A 21,351-nucleotide genomic window follows, 5' to 3' on the forward strand; every position below is an offset into this window, starting at 1 on the left:
TCTCTTAATTTATTTATTTTTTTAAATTCCATTTATATCCCGCCCTTCTCCGAAGACTCAGGGCGGCTTACAAGCTTAGCAGTAGCCTTCATTCTATGTATATGCCTGCTTATTAGGGCTTTCACCCCCCCAAGCGGCATTATTACAAAGTCAGCTTATTGCCCCCAACAATCTGGGTCCTCATTTATTTTTTGCAACCCTAAAATGTTGCCTGTGCTTTTTACTCCTAAAAGAAAAAAAAATGTTAGCTTTGTGTCTGCTGGCAGTTCCTCTATTATGCAGACATTCCATTTGCTCCTAATTGCCGGTTTTGCCAACATATTTGAATGTAGCTCATTTCTAACAATTTTCTAATCACATTTTAGATTTTAAAAGCATTGTGATTTTATGACTCTGCAGCCTTGCTAGGATGTAAAAATGCCTCTTTTGTGTTTTAAGATTGTTGGCTGGATCTGACGTTTTGGTGAAGGCTAAAAGCAAAAGATTCCTTTTCTTTTTTAAAAAAAAGAAAAGAAAAAAAAAAGAAAAAGTGTGCTGCCAGACAATATGACAAAGGAACTGTAGTTATTGCCATCGTCCAAAAATACTGATGGACAATTAATAAAAGCATTGTGCAGGCTTTTCTTTCTCCAAAGATCCTGTTGCATAATATGGGAGGGGTTAATTTAATGCCATAAAAGTTTTATTTAAAATTCATAGCATATTGAAGGGACCTTATTGTGGCTCATGTTTAAGTGATGGTCCCCTAGGACTCCCAAGAGCCCTTATGAAGGTGACATTTTGGTAACAAGCCTCTTAAAAATTGTTTGCAAAGTGTCTTCATGCTGAAGTGAGTGGGACATGAGACCAAACTAGGTTTAGCAATCAATTACGACAATTGAACAACTCTTGCCGCAATGAATGCTGATTAGATAATCGGTCCCAAAGGTGCTTTTTCAGGAGGCCACTGGACTTTCTTGTTTTACTTTGAAGACATTTCGCTTCTCATCCCAGAAGCTTCTTCATGTCTGACTGGATGGTGGGGAATGGGAGGGTTTATACTCCTTGCAGACAGCTGGTCATTTGCATCCTTTTAGAGAGTCGTTGAAAGACATCACCCTGTCAAGAAAAGTGCATATAGTCAAGGCTGTGGTCTTCCCAGTTGCATTGAATGGCTGTGAAAGTTGGACTGTAAGAAAGGTCACGCGCCAAAGAATCAAGGCCTTTGAACTGTGGTGCTGGAGAAGACTCCTGCGAGTCCCTTGGACTGCGAGGCGATCAAACCGGTCAGTCCTAGAGGAGATCAACCCTGACTGCTCTTTAGAAGGCCAGATCCTGAAGTGGAAACTCAAATCCTTTGGCCACTTAATGAGAAGGAAGGACTCACTGGAGAAGAGCCTCATGCTGGGAAAGGTTGAGGGCAAGAGAAGAAGGGGACGACAGAGAATGAGGTGGCTGGATGGAGTCACTGAAGCAGGAGGCGTGAGCTTAAATGGACTCCAGAAGAAGGTAGAGGACAGGAAGGCCTGGAGGAACGTGGTGCATGGGGTCGCAATGGGCCAGACACAGCTTCGCAACTAACAACAACAAGATGTGTGACAGGATCCCCTATCCAGGCGTGAGCTTAGGTTTAGGTTAGGTTTAGGTTTATTAAATTTTTATACCGCCCTTCTCCCGAAGGACTCAGGGCGGTGAACAGGGCATATCATAAAACTACAAAAATACAAAAGTTAAAAAAGAATTAAATTATTGCCCACAGTAAAAACAATAGAAAATATATATAAATATTAAAACCCTAAGTAACTCCCCATCAGGCCAGGCCAGCTTGTTCAAATAAATGGGTCTTTAACCCGCGCCGGAAGGAGTGGAGATCCGGTGCCATCCGGAGCTCAACCGGCAGCTGATTCCACAAAGCTGGAGCGCCCACAGAGAAGGCCCTCCCCCTGGGGGCCACCAGACGGCATTCTCTGACTGGAGGCACCCTGAGGAGGCCCTCTCTGTGGGAACGCACGGGGCGGAGGGGAGTCGACGCCGGCAGCAGGTGGTCCCCGAGCTTAAAGGGACTCCAGAAGAAGGTAGAGGACAGGAAGGCCTGGAGGAACGTTGTCCATAGGGTCGCGATGGGTCAGACATGACTTCGCAGCTAACAACAACAGACAGTCGTTGAGACTACTTGAAGTGCTCCAGTGTGAGATGCAGACAATACAGACTCATCCCCAACCATCTGCCCTGTGTTCAACAGCGAAGGGACACAGAGCAGAAAACAGCTCCACAACACAGTCCTTTCAGCAGTTCCAAGAAGGCTCAACACCCATTTGCACTACTCAGGTGACCCTGAGGACACAGATAAACCTCCAAGTGGCCTCAACGACTCTCTGAAAGGAGGCAAATGACCAGCTCTCTGCAAGGAGTATAAATCCCCCCCCTCCGTTCCCCACCATCCAGTCAGAGATGAAGAAGCTTCTTGGAGGAGAAGCGAAATGTCTTCAAAGAAACACAAAGAAAATCCAGTTGCCTCTTGAAGAAGCACCTTTGGGACCACCATGATCTGGATGACTGAGCAGCTCCATTAAACAAATCCTATATAAATGCCTCCAATAAGGAGCTGTGGACAATGCACCCCTCAAAACTTTCGTATTTTCGCTCATCAAAGTATGATGTGGCTTAGGGTCCTTTGTTTCTGCAGACCACTTCAAAGAAACAATACATACCAAACTGTTTTTTAAGTCCCCAAATAAAAAGAGAAAATCTTCAAAAAACTGAAGCCTGCAGAATTGGATTTCTGTAAAATAACTAAAGTGCTAAGTGTCATCCTAGACAGGATTCAAATAAAGTTGTTCATCCCAGTTAAATATTGGGAATCAAATAAATTACAAAAGGTATATTCAGGGCTTTTTTTCTCATAGAACGCTCAGAACGGAGTTCCGGCACCTTTTTTGGATGGAACCTTGTAGGGTAGGCAAGGCGGGTTGCATGACATGTGTGAGTTCCGGCACCTTTTTCTTTTACAAAAAAAGCACTGGGTATATTGAATATTAAGACGGTGGATTCAAAATCGTCCTATTTGTTCACGGTTAACTCGAATTACCTGCCAGATTTGCTTAATGAGTTTTTATATTTTTCAAAAGAGAATGTTGTTAATGTTTTATTTTTATTTTTATTTTTGAAAAAAAGAACATAATCATTGGCAATTCCTCATCGTTAAATGTAATTTTGAGAGACGTAATTCAGAGATACACTGAAAGGTAATAAATTGGGACTTGTGTTCAGATCCTTGTTCAGTATGAAGCACTGGACCAATTAATGTCTTTGCCCTTTTGCCGTATATTCTATTCCATCTGAAAGAAGAATGGGCTTAATATGTCCCAAAGTTGTAAAAAAAAGAATTTTTTTTCAAGTCAATAAGTCAGGCACTGAGTTATATTAAGAAGGTATAAAGATATATAATTATTGGTCCCACAGCTGTTCAACATGTTCTGTCTCACACCTGCTGTTATAAATAATCATATATTCTAATTTTCCATTATTGTAAATAGGACGTTGTTTTTTTAAAAAATCATATTATTAGGAGAAATAATGCCATCTGCTGGCAGTATCTCACAAGCTAGTTTTCCAGGCTCATGATTACATTATTTATACATAGTGCTTAATGTACCCTTTGCTTTCAGTTAGGATGTGTTAGGTGGGAATATTAAGATCCACCGCGAACAATGGAGGAATTAATAAAAATGCTACTTTGTGCTTCCTGATCCCCTTGCTGTCACACTCACTGTCCCCAATAGCTGTGTTTTATGGGGCATAGTCAGTGGTGGGATTTTGCCAGTTCACACCAGTTCGATAGCTAATTTTTTGTTGCCCAGGCCCAGAACGGACTTCCGGAAGCGGCATACTCAGAGAACCAGTTGTTTACATATTTGAATCCCAACACTAGGAAAGGCCCCGTTTTTCTACCCTGCTGAGAGTAGGAAGATGAAGTGTGGTACTGCTTCAATTTGTTGTTGTTTTGTCGTTGTGCCCATTGGCACCTCGGAACAAGGAAAATGGTTGTCTAAGCTCTTATGGACAATGTCATCAGCATTGTTCCTGAACGTAGCTCTCTGTTGTGTGCACAATAGGGCCTTTTGGGAGAAAAATACGGAGGTATCCGGATACCGGGGGAAGTGGAATCGTCAGAGTTTGAAATGATTCTGGATGCAGCTATCGAAGCCAAGCTGGAAACCAAGATTTTGGAAGAGTGCTACTGCCGGGATGAGAATGCAGTGCCCCCAACTTATTACCTCAAACCAAAAACTGAAATTCTGAAGAGCAATCCCAATACGGTAAATCATCTTTACTTGATGTTGATTTAGGACTTGTGTCTAGGTAGAAGGCGTGTTTCGTAGTAATCTTCTTGCAGGGCAAGAGATGGCAGAACCTGAAGGTGGAGTCAAAAGAGGGACCAGGTTAGAATCCCTACGTAGCCACAAGCAGACAGGTCCAACATCCCTTGAATTCTGTTGATCCTTATTTAACTCCAACTGATTGCTTGAGAAGTTGAGAAGATCATAGATAGACTGTTAGTTGAGAAGATCATAGGCTCTTTAGCAATAAATCAGCTTGATCAGATCTTCGCTGGTGGACCCGGTCTTTCACGCTAGACGCTTCTCCTGAGAATTGTAGTTCTCTGAGGAGGCTAAAAATAGCTGACCTCAAAACCTCAGCCATTCTCACCAAAGTCCACAAGATACCTTTGGAAAAGTCATGGCAAATTGGTGTCCATTACAGTAAATATAAACTTTGATTGGCGAGTTACATCGTCCAGATTGTTGAATGTGTGAGCACTCCGTTTTATGCTTCACTCCCTGTCAGTGTCACTCAAATGATGTAGAAGAGACCTCAATGTCCACAAGGTGAACATCTTCGTACATAAAGCTGCACCTGTGTCCTTCCTGTAAGTAAGAACATTGATAAAGAGACAATGCTTCAGGAAATCAAGATTGTTTAAGTGAAATCAAGAGCTTACATTTTTGTATTCCAAATGCAGAGTGTAGATTCCATGCTAATCTACCGTAACATTCACAGGTCTTCCCCTATTTATTTTTCTCTCCTTCTCTCTCTCGTTTTTCTCCTTTTCTTTCTATTAAATAATCAGGACAATGCTTGTCAGGCATGAAAGATCAGGTCCACACATGAAGCTCCAATTAAAGTCATTTATTGTTATTCATGCCTTGGAACAGGAATCTTCTCAAAGGTTAGCACCTGCTAGGAGTTAGATAACAGTCAATGGAATTGAAGAGGAGTTGGCCTAATTCGCTTGTGGCTACGTAGGGATTCTAGTCTGACCCCTCTTTTAACTCCACCCCCAGGTTCCGTCACTCTTTCTTGTATAATGTTATGCATATGATCTGAAAAGATAACAGTCAATGGAATTCAAGAGGAGTTGGCCTAATTCGCTTGTGGCTACGTAGGGATTCTAGTCTGAACCCTCTTTTAACTCCACCCCCAGGTTCTGTCACTCTTTCTTGTATAATGTTATGCATATGATCTGAAAAGATAACAGTCAATGGAATTCAAGAGGAGTTGGCCTAATTCGCTTGTGGCTATGTAGGGATTCTAGTCTGACCCCTCTTTTAACTCCACCCCCAGGTTCTGTCTCAAGAATCTTTCTTGTAAAATGTTATGCATATGATCTGAAATACATAAAATGTTCAAAAGCTGCACTGGTTTATGGAGATGTATGCCTATCAGCTGTTAAATGTAAGAAATAATTTATCACAATCCACTTCTAAGCAGGCAAGGGCCCATAATACAGACAGAAATAGAACCAACTCTACTCAGCATTCTTCCTGACAATCAGGAGAGGAATTGGTCATTATAGGAATAAATTGTCCCACTCTTCAGTTATGGAGTTCGGCTATAATACAATGATATCCCAGACCTATTCAGAGTTCTTTACTAGATTGCTTTCTGAAGACCAAGGGATGCAAGGGGTGTTTGAGCTCAGTGGGGAAAAATGATTTTAATATCATCTGCCAATAATTGTCTTTGTATTTCAAACTGAACACCTCTTAAGGTGAAATCATGTAGATGAGACACATCAAACCCGCGATGTCACGTGATGTCGTGCAACATATTGGAGCTTTTTCCCCATTGCCAGCAGTGGGGTGGGCGCGGTTTCCTCATGATGCATCCGGCCCGCAGGCCGGCAGTTTGACACCCCTGATGTAGATGTTTAGTCAACTACAACAGGGGTCCCCACCCACCCCAGAGCACGGACCAGTACTGGGCCGCAGCATGACAGCAACCGGTACGCACAAACAAGCAAAGCCCCATCTGCAGGATGCAGACAGCATACAAAACCACACCCCCTCCGGTCTACGAAAAAACCTCTCTCCACGTAACCAGTCCCTGGAGCCCAAGGTTGGGGACCTCTGAATTACAAGGAGGAAAATAGTTTTTCCTACAGTAGTTTTCCATTGATGCAAGAGTAGATGACTTGCAATTGGGTTGACTTAGTTTAGCTAAGGTTCATTAAAGCATCAGGTTTTCAGAAAGGATCTAGAAAGTTCCTGGCTAAACCTTAGGACTTACTAGAAATTCAGGAATAGATCCAAGAAAATTACAGTTTTTCAGATCTAAATTCCCACTCATAGAATACTTGGGCTGGAAGGGACCTCAGAGGTCTTCTAGTCCATCTCCCTGATTAAGGCAGAAGACCTTATACCATCCCAGTCAAATAACTGCCCAGTCTATTTTTGAAAAGCTCTAGGACAGGGATGGGCAATCTTGGTTCTTTTATGACTCGTGGACTTCAACTCCCAGAATTCCTGAGCCAGCCAGGAATTCTCGGAGTTGAAGTCCACAAGTCATAAAAGAGCCAAGGTTGCCTACCCCTGGTCTAGGACAACTAACCACGGTGAACTCACCACAACCATTTTTCCACAGCCAACTTGCTGTTGTCCTCTCACCATGGCTATCTCTCTGCGGCCAACTTGCCATGGGACAACTCGCCACGGACAGTTCCATGTGGGATAACTCAACATGATAAATGTTATTTGCCACTGTTTCTCCAACATTATTTCCATTTTTTGGTCAATGGAAATAATGTTAAGGAGACACTGGTAGATAACAGTTAGTGTGTTGAGTTATCCCGTGTGGAATTATCCAGAGCTAGTCGTCACATGGTGAGTTGGTCCCAGCGAGCTGTCTCATGGCAAGTTGGCCCATGCAAGGGGGCCATAGTGAGATGGCCGAGGTGGGTTTGGCCACGGTGAAGTAGCCATGGTGAGTTAACTACGGTGAGATGGCCATGTAGATTTGGCCATGGCAAGAAAGGCCCAACAGAGATTCCACTTCCTTAGGGTCTTGCGGAAGAACAGGGTAGAACAATGGCTAATGACCCTCTCTTACCGGTCTACTATAGAGAGCATCCTCTCGCACTGTATTGTGGCTTGGTATGCTGGCCTGACAGCCACACATAGGAAGATATTACAGAGGGTGGTGAGCACAGCACAAGACATTGTGGGCTGTCCCCTGACACCACTGGATGACCTCGCCAGGGCCCGCTGCCTTGGAAGAGTGAGAAAAATTCTCAGGGACGACTCACACCCTGGACGGTATCTCGTTACTCTCTTACCATCGGGTAGGAGATACAGGAGTATAGCCAGCCGTACCAACAGGCTGAAGAACAGCTTCTATCCGTGGGCTGTCAGGCTCCTGAACGGGAAATAACTTTATGCATGATTGACTTGCGAGGCCAGTGTGTTGTGAAATTAGCTCACATGGTGTAACAAGATGGTGGGTTTGTTGTCACTGTGAGTTGTGGTGGGGGAGGGCACGAAGGGAGGCTCAGCCAATCTCAGTGGAGACATGATTGTACTTTGACAATAAAGGTTCATTCATTGTCCCATTCTGTTGTTGAAAACCTCCAGTGATGGAGCACCCACCACTCCAGGAAGTAAGCTATTCCATTGATTAATTCTTTTCACCACCAGGAAATTTCTCCTTAATTCTAGGTTGGTTCTCTTTAATAAGTGTCCACTCATTACTTCTTATCCCAGGGGTCTTCAAACTTGGCCCTTTTATGACTTGTGGACTTCGACTCCCAGAATTCCTCAGGCAGGCATGCTGGCTGAGGAATTCTGGGAGTCGAAGTCCACAAGTCATAAAAGGGCCAAGTTTGAAGACCCCTGTCTTATCCTGTCCTCTGGTACTTTGGAGAATAAGTCAATCCCTTCTACTTTGTGAGTGTCCCACAAAGACTGGAAGACCACTATCCAGTCCCCCCCCCCCAATCCTTCTCTTCAATAGACTAGCCAAACTTAGTTTAGTGAAACTAGCCATTCCTTCACTTGCCCATCCAAGTTCCTTGTTTTATGTTTAGAAGTCCTTCAAGTTCTCAGACCTGGGGAGGGGGGAGAGATAGGGAGGAAATAACAGCATGGGAGAGTTGCCATGGAAACTTTCCATCATTAAGAGTTTCTGCAAAACCTTGTCCCTCCCTGCTGGTGGTTGCCATGGTGACAGTTTTTCAGAAAGGAAACAGATGGGGCAGGAAAAGGGAGTGCAAATCCCCTAGATTCTGAGACAATTTTTTCTATGGGGAAGTGACTAGAAACTTACATTTTTCTTTTTTTTAAGTACCATAAACTATGGTACGTGCGCCCGACATGCATATTCTACTATTGTCTGTTCATGTATAACTAGACCGCATTAACATTTTTATAAGCTTGCCTTGAGGCTCGCAAATGAAAGACAGAACATAAAGGTCAAGTTTGAAGAACTTTTATTTGGAGAAGCTTTGAAATTCTTGGTTTAAGTCTAACCAACGCTAGGATTTTATCCTAGAGCTGGCATGGCTGCTTACTCCCATGCAGTGGTGGAATTCAAATATCTGAGCAACCGGTTCTCTTATTCCAGGCCTGGGCCTTGGAGTCCTAGAACGGACTTCTGGAAGTGGCATCGACACACTTCCAGCAGGCTGTTTTAGGCCTGGGAGGCCTCCAAGGCCTAGAACGGACTTCCAGCAATGGCATCCATGCACATCCGGTGGGCAATTCTAGACCTGGGAGACTTCCTCCAGGCCTCCGAGGCCTAGACTGGTGTTCTGTACCAGCCTGCTACCGGCCCTGCAGAAAAGGCAGGGACAACCCCTTTTTCAAGAAGGCAAGAGGCTGGAATTACGCCTGCCAAATTTATTACAACAAAAACAAACGGAACAAGACAAACCAAGAAACAGGAGCTTTAAGAAACATGAACTATCCGAGCGGTTGCCTTCAGCAAACCAGCCCTCCCCACACATTCCCCTTATATAGAGTTCAGGTCGTGGCTTCTCTCTGCCTCCTTCCGAGAAGCCCCATTGCCTTCCTCTGTTTACTCCTAATTGACTGCCTCCTGCGTCGGGCATCCTTGAACAGGGCCAGCTGTGGGTCATCTTCATCCACGCTGTCAGGCTCACACAGCTGGGTCTCCGTGGTGACCAAGTGGGAGGGGCCTGGCTGAGGGCTCTCATCAGCAAGATCTTCAACCTCCTCAGCAAGGTCTTCAACACCCCCCTCCTCCTCCTCTGAGTCATCCGACCCAACTGCCGAACCCCCAGGCTGACCCTGAATCACAACAACTGGCCCACTCCTGCCTTTCCTGTGATATAAATCAAATATTAATGTTAGCCGGTGGGTTGCATTTGTGGGTGTTTGTGGATATCTCTGTGCATGGGGTGTGTGGGTGTGGGTGGGTGTGGGTGTGTGTGGGTGTGTTGTAGGAAGTCAACCCCGCCCCCCAGAGAAGAAAATATTAAATGGGCAGAAAAATATATTTCCTCAAAGGATCTTAAAGAGGTAGAAAAGCATGCCCAGTTTTCTTTAATAGCTCCAAGTCTCCCTCCACCAAGCAGAAACCAGCTCTGTAGAAATGCAGATAATCTTGTCAGAAAGACTGGAGTCAGGAAAGTGGGATTAGGAAGAAAGATCCCTAGAATCAACACCAAAAATCTTAAGAGTCATCAGCCACAGCCTCAGGGAAGCAGGATATGACCCATGGGACATAATAAGATTAACCCACCACCATCAGAATACCAGAAAGGGCACACCCAGACTCAGGTCAAAGTTCATGCCACAGGAACAACTCCAAACAAAAGTCTCCAGAAGGTATACAAACCCACTCCCTACATGTGCTCTCCCCTCTTTTTTCCAGAGCCACCTTCCTGTCTGGCTCTCCTCTTCAATAAACTGCAACCTTCTTTCTAAAGCAGTTGCCGTGTTGTTTATTCCCGGCTTGGACTGAACTGCAATGAAGACTTTTCCTTCAACAGTGTATATGTGGTACGAAAAAGAGAATGACATACCATCATTGTAACAGGCATATTTTTGTTAGAACTCACCTCTACGAGTCTTCCTGTATTCTGAATATGGGCTGTACGGTTTCTTACCTGTTATCAAAAATTTCTGCTCCCGCTAACGGTGCGGCAAAGATAAAAAGGTGCTTATTTTGATTGCTCCCCAATTAAAATGGCAAACTTTTATCTTGGCTGCACTGAGATCCGTTATCTTATTTCCAACTTACAGTATCTTACAGTGGACTTACCACTTATAGTGGAACAGCTTGCCGTCAGACGTTGTGGGCGCTTCTTCTTTCTTATTCCAAGTAGTGTTGCATTGTATTTTTTTATTGTATTTGTTTATTTTTATTTCTGGCGATATGAGAAATGTCATCGTTGGGAGGATTATTGTGAGGGAAACAGCTTAGCTATTTAAACGTCAATCAATTTCGAGAACCTCCTAACACAGGGGTGTCAAACTCAATTTCATTGAGGGCCGTATCAGCATTGCGGTTGCCCTCAAGGGGCCGGGTGGGTATGACCAGGGTGGGCGTGGCCTACTGGGTAGGCGTGGCTAGAGTGCATATGGCCTACTGGGTGGGCATGGCCAGCTCTACATCATTCGCATCAAGGGTGCCTATGGGGGCCTGGGCTGGAGTGGGACAGATCTGAGGGTCTCTGGCAGAAGAAGGGTCTCTGGGCCGGGGCCAAGGCAGTGGGGGCCGTTCCTCACTGTTTCCAGGGTGGCTTCGTGGGCCACATGAAACCACTTTGCGGGCCGGATCCGGCCCCCGGGCCTTGTGTTTGACATGTCTGTCCTAACAGATAAAAATGATTTCAATTTTGTGGGCAAAAAGTCTACATGAGAATGGTGAAAACAGGAGATGTAACGCAACCCAGAGGACTAATTAGAAAAGAAGTTCTATATTGACGCTATTGCTAATTGGATAAACGCTAGAAAAATGTTTATATTTAACCTCTTTCTTACTAAAATATGAAGAACTGCATTAACCTAATGTTTGCAAAAGAGAACAACATGGGAATTAAGATTAAAATCAAGGAAAGCGGTTATGTAGAGTCCAGTATGATAGAAATTGACTATAATTGATTGTTGTGAAATGTGAACCTAGACAACATGTTGTTTACTAAGCACCAGGTTGTTAGTTTATAAAAAAAATCAATTATATGTGTGTGTATGTACACACACACACACACACACACTCATTCACACACATATATATATATGAAGTTGTGGATGCTTCATCACTGGAGGTTTTAAAGGAGAGACTGGACAGTCACTTGTTTGAAATGGTATAGGGTCTCCTGCTTGAGTGGGGGGCTTGGACTAGAAGACCTCCATGGTCCCTTCCAGCTCTCTTCAGATTGATCGATCTTGAGAGCAGTTATCTTACTATTGCTCACTTATCTTGTATTGTAAGCACACCGCTTAAATATATATATATATCCCTTCCTTCGGGTTTGTGCATATTGTTCCCGAAGGGGTTTCCCACCCCCACCCCCGAAAGGAGAGAGGCAGCAAATAACATTTAATTAATAAACATATTAAAAATACAAAACCTGCCAAGTTCATTTTTGCAATTGTCTTAAGCCCTGGCGCTGATCTTTCCTTTCCTTTTTTTTTTTTTTGGTTTCTTTCCTTTTTGTCTTTTTCCTTGCTTTAAAGACGGAACCCACTTACAACCCTGTCAGAGAGAGCAAATGGCAAGACGTATCAGAAGAAATAAAGGTGATGTTTAAGACAGCTGTGAAGATACTGTATGAAAAGGGGAAAATGAAACACAGTCAAGCAAACAGATATCTTTCCTCTGGTAAACATGAAATACAGGCACTCAGTGCATAGATACATGCTGAGATAGGATTGCGCCTGTTCAGGGAAGTATGTGCAAAAAACGAAAAAAAAAAGGAAAGCGATTTCCTTTGCTCTTAAATCGTAGCCATTAATCGCATGCAATTGTTCCTCGTAGGTATTATTACTGTTCCTAAATTGTGTCTCTTAACCCCACTCCCAAGCGATGAAGAGATAGAAAAGGCACTGTACCGGTACTCCTCGACTTACAATCATGATAAAGCCCCAAATTTCTGTTGCTAAGTGCGCTTTGTCCCACTTTATGACCTTTTCCGCCGCCGTTGCTGCGTGAACCACGCTGAAGTGGTTTAGTGACTAACGCGGTTGTTAAGTAATCCGGCTTCCCCAATGATTTTGGTCGTCGGACAGTTGCCAAAGGGGATCACATAACCCCAGGGCATAAATATGGAGTCAGTTGCCAAGCGTCTGAATTTTGATCACATGAGGCTGCAGTGGTCATTAAGTGCGAAAAACGGTCCTAAGTCACCTTTTCCCGGTGCCGTTGTAACTCTGAACGGTCACTAAAATGAACCGTCGTAAGGCGAGGACTATCTGTATAGAGCAGAACTGGCTTTGTCTTCCTGGCCCCAAGAATAGAATATGGGGAAACGAGTAGAAGAGCTTGATACGGCCTAGTAAATTTAGATTCAACGGAGCAGATTTCGCTTTGCCCTCCACGATATTTAGATGTCTTCTTCTTTCTTTGATCTTCCTCCCAGCTATTGAAGACGAATTCGATTTTGCCTTAGGAAAACAAACACCAGCTTTTTTAAAGAAATGCGTTTGCTACATCCGGAAGATTGCCAACATCGAACGTTTTGTGAAAGTTCCCGAGATGGAGAAATACATGGACGTGCTTCACGGTGGCGGGAAATTTCTGAGGGATCCAGAAGCACTGGAGAAACTCGTCAAACTCAGGGACGAATTCGTACCCACCATTGTGGCTTCCTCCAACTTGAGGGTCTACACTTCCGTTACCCATTGCGACATCAAGTACGGCTACACCCAAGAGGTGGAGAGCCACTACATCGAAGGACTTGGCAAACAGTTCTACGAAGACATGGTTGACATCATCCAAGCTACAGTGCAACAGAATTTTGACATAGAGACGGACTGGATTTATGATGAAGTCCTGCAACACTCCTCATTGTGTAGAAGCTACTCTTCCTTCTACGAGTATAGATGTGATGCTAGAACTGTAATGCGCAAATATCTCCTGCCTAAGAAAATGGGCCACATTAATCCTCTTATCGTATATGGAGGACCATGCACTGGAAAAACATTGTTATTAGCAGAAGTGGCAAAGAAGGTAAAAACCAACAGCCCATCTGTGATTTTTCCCCCCCTACTGTTTTACACCTAATTGAAGACTACTTCTCTGTTTTATTTTAAGTCTGTTCGTGGCAGGATGTAATTAGGGCTTTCTATAGATAACTTCCCCTGTTGGTTATCCTATTCTTGAAGTAGCATATAGAAAGGAGAAAGTGTTTGACTGATTGAAGTTGATGGGTCTCTTAAAGCAGCCACAAGTTTTATTTCAGGCTCACAAAAAAGAGGCTGAAGGAGGCACTTTTGTCTGTCTTTTGAATCAGTTTTGAAGCATGCTCAGTGAGAGAGAGAGAGAGAGGGACAGAGAGAAAAGGAAGGAAGGAAGGAAGGAAGGAAGGAAGGAAGGAAGGAAAGGAAAGGAAAGGAAAGGAAAGGAAAGGAAAGGAAAGGAAAGGAAAGGAAAGGAAAGGAAAGGAAAGGAAAGGAAAGGAAAGGAAAATAAAGAAAGAAAGAAAAAGGAAGGGAGGGAGGGAGGGAAAGGAAAGGAAAGGAAAGAAGAAAGAGAGAAAGAGGAAGGAAGGAAGGAAGGAAGGAAAGAAGGAAGGAAGGAAGGAAGGAAGGAAGGAAAAGGAAAGGAAATAAAAAGAAAGAAAGAAAGAAAGAAAGAAAGAAAGAAAGAAAGAAGAAGAGGAAGGAAGGAAGGAAGGAAGGAAGGAAGGAAGGAAGGAAGGAAGGAAAGGAAAAGAAAGGAAAAAGAAAGAAAGAAAGAAAGAAAGAAAGAAAGAAAGAAAGAAAGAAAGAAAGAGGAAGGAAGGAAGGAAGGAAAGGAAAGGAAAGGAAAGGAAAGGAAAGGAAAGGAAAGGAAAGGAAAGGAAAGGAAAGGAAAGGAAAGAAAGAAAGAAAAAGAAAGAAAGAAAAAGGAAGGGAGGGAGGGAGGGAGGGAAAGGAAAGGAAAGAAAAAGAAAGAAAGAAAGAAAGAAAGAAAGAAAGAAAGAAAGAAAGAAAGAAAGAAAGAAAGAAAGAAAGAAAAAGAAAGAAAGAAAAAAGAAAGAAAGAAAGAAAGAAAGAAAGAAAAAGAAAGAAAGAAAGAAAGAAAGAGGAAGGAAGGAAGGAAGGAAGGAAGGAAGGAAGGAAGGAAGGAAGGAAGGAAAGAACACACAAAATGTAGCACCTTGGTCAAACTGCCTTTTTTTTAGCAGTGTTGCAAACCACCATGTTGATAAAATCATGGCTTGTTGCAATGCATCTTTCCAGAACTGAGGACAGGGATGGATTTAGGCCTAAGGTTTTGAAAAATGCACCACTGGGTGAGAAATCGGACCTGTTTACTGCCCTCCTTACATAGGCTGAAGGATAAATCTGTTTTGGCTTGTAGAAGGCAAAGCAGTGGCTGCAGTTTTGCTAATACAGGTAGTCCTCAACTTACAACTGTTCATTTAGTGACCCCGGGACACTGCAACCGTCATAAATGTGAGTCAGTGGTCAAGCACCCGAATGTAAACCGCGTGACCAGGGGGATGCTTCAAGGGTCATCAGTGTGAAAAAATGGTCACTTTTTTCCGTGCCATTGTAACTTCCAAGGGTCACTAGGGCTAGCGGTATGGGCTGTGTTTCTTGCTGGTGTGTCTTGATGAGGTGGTCTAATTTGAACAATAAACCTCTTTGCACTTCTACATTTGCAGGCTTATGCTTGGCTGAAGGAAGAAATGGGGCCAGAATCTGATCCTGTGGTGATTATAAGGTTTGTAGGATCGACGGAGAGGAGTACAGACCTGCGGAATCTGCTTCAAAGTATTTGTGAGCAGCTGGCTATCAACTATCGATGCCTTCTGCAAAGCTACCCGAAAAAGATCCACGATCTCCGAGACTTGCTTATTAACCTTTTGAATGAGTCTTCCTTTCACCGACCCCTGGTGTTAATTTTCGATGCCATGGAGCAGCTGGCCGAAAATGACGATGCCAGGAAATTGTGGTGGCTTCCTCTCCACCTGCCCCGTTCGGTGCGAATTATCTTGTCCACGCTGCCGAACAAACATGGCATCCTGCAAAAACTTAAGAGTCTTATCCACGATGAAGACAACTACATTGAACTGACAGCCAGGGAGAGGAAGATGTGCAGTCAAGTCCTCAAGCACCAGTTGCTCCAGGTGAAGAGAAAAGTGACCTCGGGCCAACAAATCTACGTCAATGAAGCGTTGTCTAAGTGCACCTTGCCTATGTTTGTCAACTTAACCTTTCGAGAAGTTCGAAAATGGAGATCCCACAAGGATGTTGACGGGTCTTCCCTCTGCGTCACTGTTCATGACAGCATAGAGCAGATGTTCTGGTCTCTGCAGAACAGCTGTGGGCCCAAACTTCTATCGCGAGCCCTCGGCTATATCACAATGTCCAAATCCGGCTTGAGTGAAATGGAATTGGAAGACATTTTAGCTCTTGACAATACCGTCATGCTTGAGCTAAGTCAAAACTTCCAAAACCTCAACCCGCTGAGGGTACCTTACATCTACATCGCAAAACTAAAAGAAGGATTAGCGGGATATCTGATACAAAGACAAGTGAAAAATGTGACGCTTCTAGTCTGGGCTAATCGGCACCTACAGCTGATTGCCCAAAAGATTTATCTTCACAACGAAGGAGATGTGCATGAAATGCACACTGTCATTGCAGAGTATTTTCTAGGGGTTTGGTCTGGGGGCCGAAGGAAATCTCTGTACGGCGAAGATCAATATCTGAACGGCTGCCTGGACAGCGACAGCAGGACTGATCCTATTATGACTGATAAGGAGAGGCACATGATGGACCACATGAATTTTGATAGGCAATCTCCCGATCAGCCTTGGGTCTTCCAATGCAACCCTTTGGAGCCTGACATTTTTTTCATTAACCACCGGAAAATGACTGAGCTTTTGCACCACCTGACCAAGTGTGGGAAATCCGATGACATTTTGTACGGTGTCATCATGAACTTCAGCTGGCTTTACACCATGATCAAAATTGGGCAGTTCGACAAAGCCCTTTCGGATGTGGAGCTGGCCTATAACTACTCGCAAGAAAAAGAGCTGAAGTTTTTAGCCACCACACTGAGGGCCATCAAATACAAAGTGATAAAATACCCAGGGACCCTCTCCGCTGAATTACAACAGAGGTTGCTCCCAGTGGTAAGTTCCTTGCCCAAACTGAGACAGCTTCTTCTCGAGTGTGACAAAGATGGCCCTAAATATTGTTCCATAGTTCCACTTCATTCTTCTATGGATGTCACTTATAGTCCTGAAAGGCTACCTCTTTCTTCCAACTGCTCTCAAGTGACCGAAATCTTACCTACCTTTAATCCAAGTATAGTTATTGTTGCTCTGGAAAATGGGTCTATCAGTACCTGGGATGTCGAGACTCGCCAGCTCTTAAGGCAAATTACAACCGCTCAGTCAGTTATTTTGGGCATGAAACTGACGAGCGATGAGAAATACCTTGTGGTGGCCACCACCAAGAACACACTCTTGATTTATGACAATCTAAACTCTTGTCTTCTCTCTGAGGTGGAAATTAAAGGATCGAAACATAGCGGAATTGGAGTGAGTTCAAGTTTTATAAATGGTTTTACCCTCTCGGTAAACCACGTACTCTCATGGTTGGAAGCTAGCAAGGACATCACGGTGATTGATCTACTCTACGGATGGCCACTGTATCAATTCCACTGTTGGTATGAAGTCACCTGTGTCCAGTGTTCAGGAGATGGGATGTACGCTTTCTGTGGACAACATCTGAACACGGCATCAATATTTCATTTGGGCAGTGGCGACAAGCTAGCCACGGTGACCTCTGAATTTTCAGGAGGGTTTGTCAAGTTTCTCCTCATCTTAGATGCAGCTCAAGAGATGGTCATGGTGGACAGTGAAGGGGCCCTTTCTATTTGGAACACAGAGGAAATTGCCCACCCTCAATTAATGGATGACTTTGACTGTAGGAGGGGGGATAGCGAATTTGTCAGCCTTGAACTTGCCGAAGACCAAAGTGCCATTTTAATCTGCAAGTCTCTCAGCATTGACCTGCTGGACACCAGCATGTGGAAAGTCGCAGAAAAGTTTAGAGCGAAAAAGAACGAGCGCTTTGTCTCTGCCGCTTTATCCAAAAACGGAGATTGTATCATTGCGTCTATTGAAAATACCTCCACCATTTTCGTTTGGAGGAGAGATACCAGTCAGTGCATGGCGAGCTTACAAGAAATCTCAGGAAACATTGTCCGGTTGATTAAGTCGAATCATCACAACATGCTGCTCTCCTTGTCCACCAGTGGGGTCCTTTCAGTATGGGACATTGATATTATCATTGCAATGTCCAACATTGACAAAACAGGCAAGCCGATCCAAAGACTGGTTTTGCCTTCCAAGGGGGAAGCCATTTACACGCTGGATGGATCTGAAGCTATCTATAAATGGAACTTCAGCACAGGATTCATTGAAGCAGTATTTAAGCATGAAAGCCTGGTTGAAAACTGCGTCCTAACTTCCAACGGGAAATTGATGATTACGTCGGATGACAAATGCAGCCAGTACGTGTGGCAAACAGTTTCCGGCGAAAACCTCTTCCGCATCAATGGGCAGAGGATATGCCAACTGTTGATCACCCACAACGACCAGTTTGTGGTCTCCCTCTGTGAGCAAAATGCATCAAGGGTGTGGAGGCTGTCTACCGGACACCGCGTCTGCAACATTCTTGTGGCCTTGCAGAACGCGTTTATAACCACCGCAAACACCTTTGTGGTTGGCATGACAAAGAACAAAGTCTTAGTGGTCAGCCTGTGGACTGGCAGCATAACCAAGAAGTTCTCTTGTGATGATGGCATTGCCATTGTGGATATCAAGCTCATCCCAGACTGCCCGGATATCGTGGTCTTTATCACGTCTGCTGAAACTGTGAACATCTACAGTCTGACTGAGGAAGTCATCTCGAGACGCTTACAGCTGCCTAATAGTATCCTGAAAACGTTAGAGGATTTTGAAATATCGCCTAACGGAAAACTGGGGATTCTCTCTTGCGGGGATGAGAATATCAACATCCTGGACCTTCACAGTGGCAAACTTCGAGTGGTCCACGCTTCGGGTATCATCTGGAGGCAGAAGCTATCTCAGGATGGACGCTACCTGGTGTACATCTGCTTTCGCAGCGGGGAAGACGATGAGGACAACAGCGCCGTTTCCACCTTAATTGTGATGAGGTTGGCAGATGGCAAAAACATCGGGGCCTGCTCACTGTACAAAACCCCCACTTCCCTGACTCTTTCCCAGAGGCACCTGAACATCATTGTGGGCTTCGACGACGGCAGCATCGCCACGTACACTGTGGTGGATCGTGTGGATGCCGCCCTGAAAATCAGAATTGCTACTTCGAACAGCCGGCAGATTTTCAACAACGCCACTCAGGTGATGAGGCCAAAGTATCACCAATACAGCTTCAAGGCCACGGTGGACTGCATCTGGAGGGAATCCACAGAGGTGTTTGCGAGAGACAGTCCCATCACCGTGGTGGATGCGGAGACCAGCGACGCCACCCCCACCAAAAAACACAACTATTGCTACGACAAAGTGTGCTCCGCCATTGACTGCAGAGTGTTCACTGCTGGCAACTGAGCATTAATCAAGGAGTTAGCTTGCCCTTCCTCCTAGCCCAGGGGTAGGCAACCTCGGTTCTTTTAGGACTCATGGACTTCAACTCCCAGAATTCCTGAGTCAGCTATGCTGACTCAGGAATTCTGGGAGTTGAAGTCCATGAGTCCTAAAAGAGCCGGGGTTGCCTACCCCTGCACCTAGCCGATATTGCATTTATTTGTATTTTGGTACAAGCCCATTTTTAAAAGAGCTGATTCAACACAATTCTACACAAATCACGAGGCAAAGAGAAAATACTCAGATGCGAGGCTTGATCCACAGTCTTGACTGAAACTTTCAAGCAATATCGTCTGGTGCAATCTGCCATTTTTAAAATGGGGTGGCGAAGAAGGCTTTTAAATAAGCAATGAGGCTATATTTCATATTGGAATGAGGTGGATCAAGCTTTTTTTTAAAAAAAAACATCCAGGTGACCAGTAGCAATTTTGAATTGATGCTATTTGCAAAAAAGAAAAAAAGAATGGGCTTCCCCCCCCCTTTCTGATGGTATATAACGCAGATGTTATATCTCGCCCTGAAAGAGTTTGATGCATTCCATAAACATCTGAAATAGCAGCTATTAAAACCCCTACACAAACATACAAAATAATTGGTTTTTTTTTAAAAAAACACAAAGGATTTTTCAGCCAGTGAATTAGCACGACTTCTCCCACATTTCAGTCAGGACCATCATACCGTATAATTCTTTTGTCACTAAATTTGGTGATCTATAGCGTTGATTCGCTCTGCTTGATACCTGGTTCATGTTAGAGTAGCAGCTGAATTAAATCTAAAAGTCACCACATAAAGAGCTAAGAAGTTGTCTTTGAATTAAAAAAAAAACACCCCGAGTTGCAAACCTTTAAAAGGTGGAGTAAAGTTTTCTATTGCAAAAGTATAATTTGCTGATCTTAGATGCTGTAAAGCAGAGGGGTGCAACTTTGGCAACTTTTTAAGATTCGTGGACCTCAACTCCCAGAATCCCCTAGCCAACCATGGTGGAGTCTGGGAGTTGAAGTCTACAAGTCTTAAAAGTCGCTCAGGTTGGACCACGTTTTAAAGGAAGCAGCTCGGTCTGGATATATCGTGCTGTTTTCTAGATTCCTCAGAAGGACTTTCGGTACGATGCTCAGGGCTTTTTTTGTCATAGAACGCTCAGAACGGAGTTCCGGCACCTTTTTTGGATGGAACCTTGTAGGGTAGGCAAGGCGAGTTGTATGATAGGTGTGAGTTCCGGCACCTTTTCCTTTTACAAAAAAAAGCTTAAGAGATAAGATTTTTTTCCCCATCCGAAAGGGCGTTAGGCACCGTCCACCCCGTTGCATTCTCTCTTTTTACGTCAAAGGATACCCTTCCGATCCCTTCTGTTCTGAAGAAGCCCACCCAATTCTAATCCTTGCAGGGACCAAAACGGCAAGGATTCACACATCCCGACGCATTGAGTGTTTGCCTCATTGTCGTCCCTGTTCTTTCCTGCGTGAAACACAGATGCGATGACCAAATTACTCGGGGATTCAAGTGACACGCTGGGCTACGTGCTGAAAAACGAGCAAACAAGACAAAATAATAATAATAATAATAATAATAATAAAATCTGGCTGCCTAAAGGGTTCTTTACTGTTACACTTTGTAATAAATTTCTTACTTCTCTGTACAATATCATACTCTTCCTTTCCTGCTTTTGGGCTGGCCTTTTATAAGATTTTATCACTTTGAAACCTGGGGTTAGGACAAAATCAGGATGTCATTCTGATTATTATTATTTTTTCAGCTCCCCTCCTCCTGTTCTCCTATCCCTGCCATTTCGAACATAGAGCTCTCTCCAGATAGCCCTTAGAGATGATGGGACCTGTAGTCCAAACGTATCTGTATGGACGATACCCTGTTGGACACGCGCAGCTCGATTAAGATAAAAGTATGTGAGTTTCAGACAGATGATCCCATTAATTAGAGAAAGTAGAAAGTATTTCTAGATAAAGTACGTCTCCAAGTGTGAGTAGCTGATTTAGGTAGGCCTGTCTTCCATTTTTAAAATAAAAGCGACTGGTGTCCCATCCCAGCCGGTGTGCATTTTATAATAGAAATATATCATGCCAGCTCCAGTTTTGTCCACCAATATTTTATGACTCCCAACTATCCTTTTAAAATTCCCTGGAGCAGAAGCCCTCTGAGCTGTTTTTTTGGCACACGGGTGAGGCGTACACTTAATCAAAGACAGAATTTGCACACCAAATTTGCTGAGGCTCAATTTCCTTCTTGGAAATAAACGTCGTCTATACAGCCTCCTGGGAGCCAATTAA

At 44.0% G+C, this 21,351-nt stretch overlaps 1 protein-coding gene across 1 annotated transcript; it reads left to right on the forward strand.

The window, feature by feature from the left end:
* Window positions 1-4,094: 4,094 nt before the first annotated feature.
* NWD2 (NACHT and WD repeat domain containing 2) lies at window positions 4,095-19,033 on the forward strand (the record flags this gene model as incomplete). Its single annotated transcript, XM_083380304.1, has 4 exons — window positions 4,095-4,298; window positions 11,958-12,102; window positions 12,860-13,449; window positions 15,092-19,033. Coding segments are annotated over 4 exons (4,881 nt in total), but the record flags the coding sequence as incomplete, so codon positions are not given.
* Window positions 19,034-21,351: the final 2,318 nt, after the last annotated feature.

This window comes from Vipera ursinii, assembly GCF_947247035.1.
Source record: "Vipera ursinii genome assembly, contig: scaffold_385, whole genome shotgun sequence".
Classification (NCBI taxonomy): Eukaryota; Metazoa; Chordata; class Lepidosauria; order Squamata; family Viperidae; genus Vipera; species Vipera ursinii.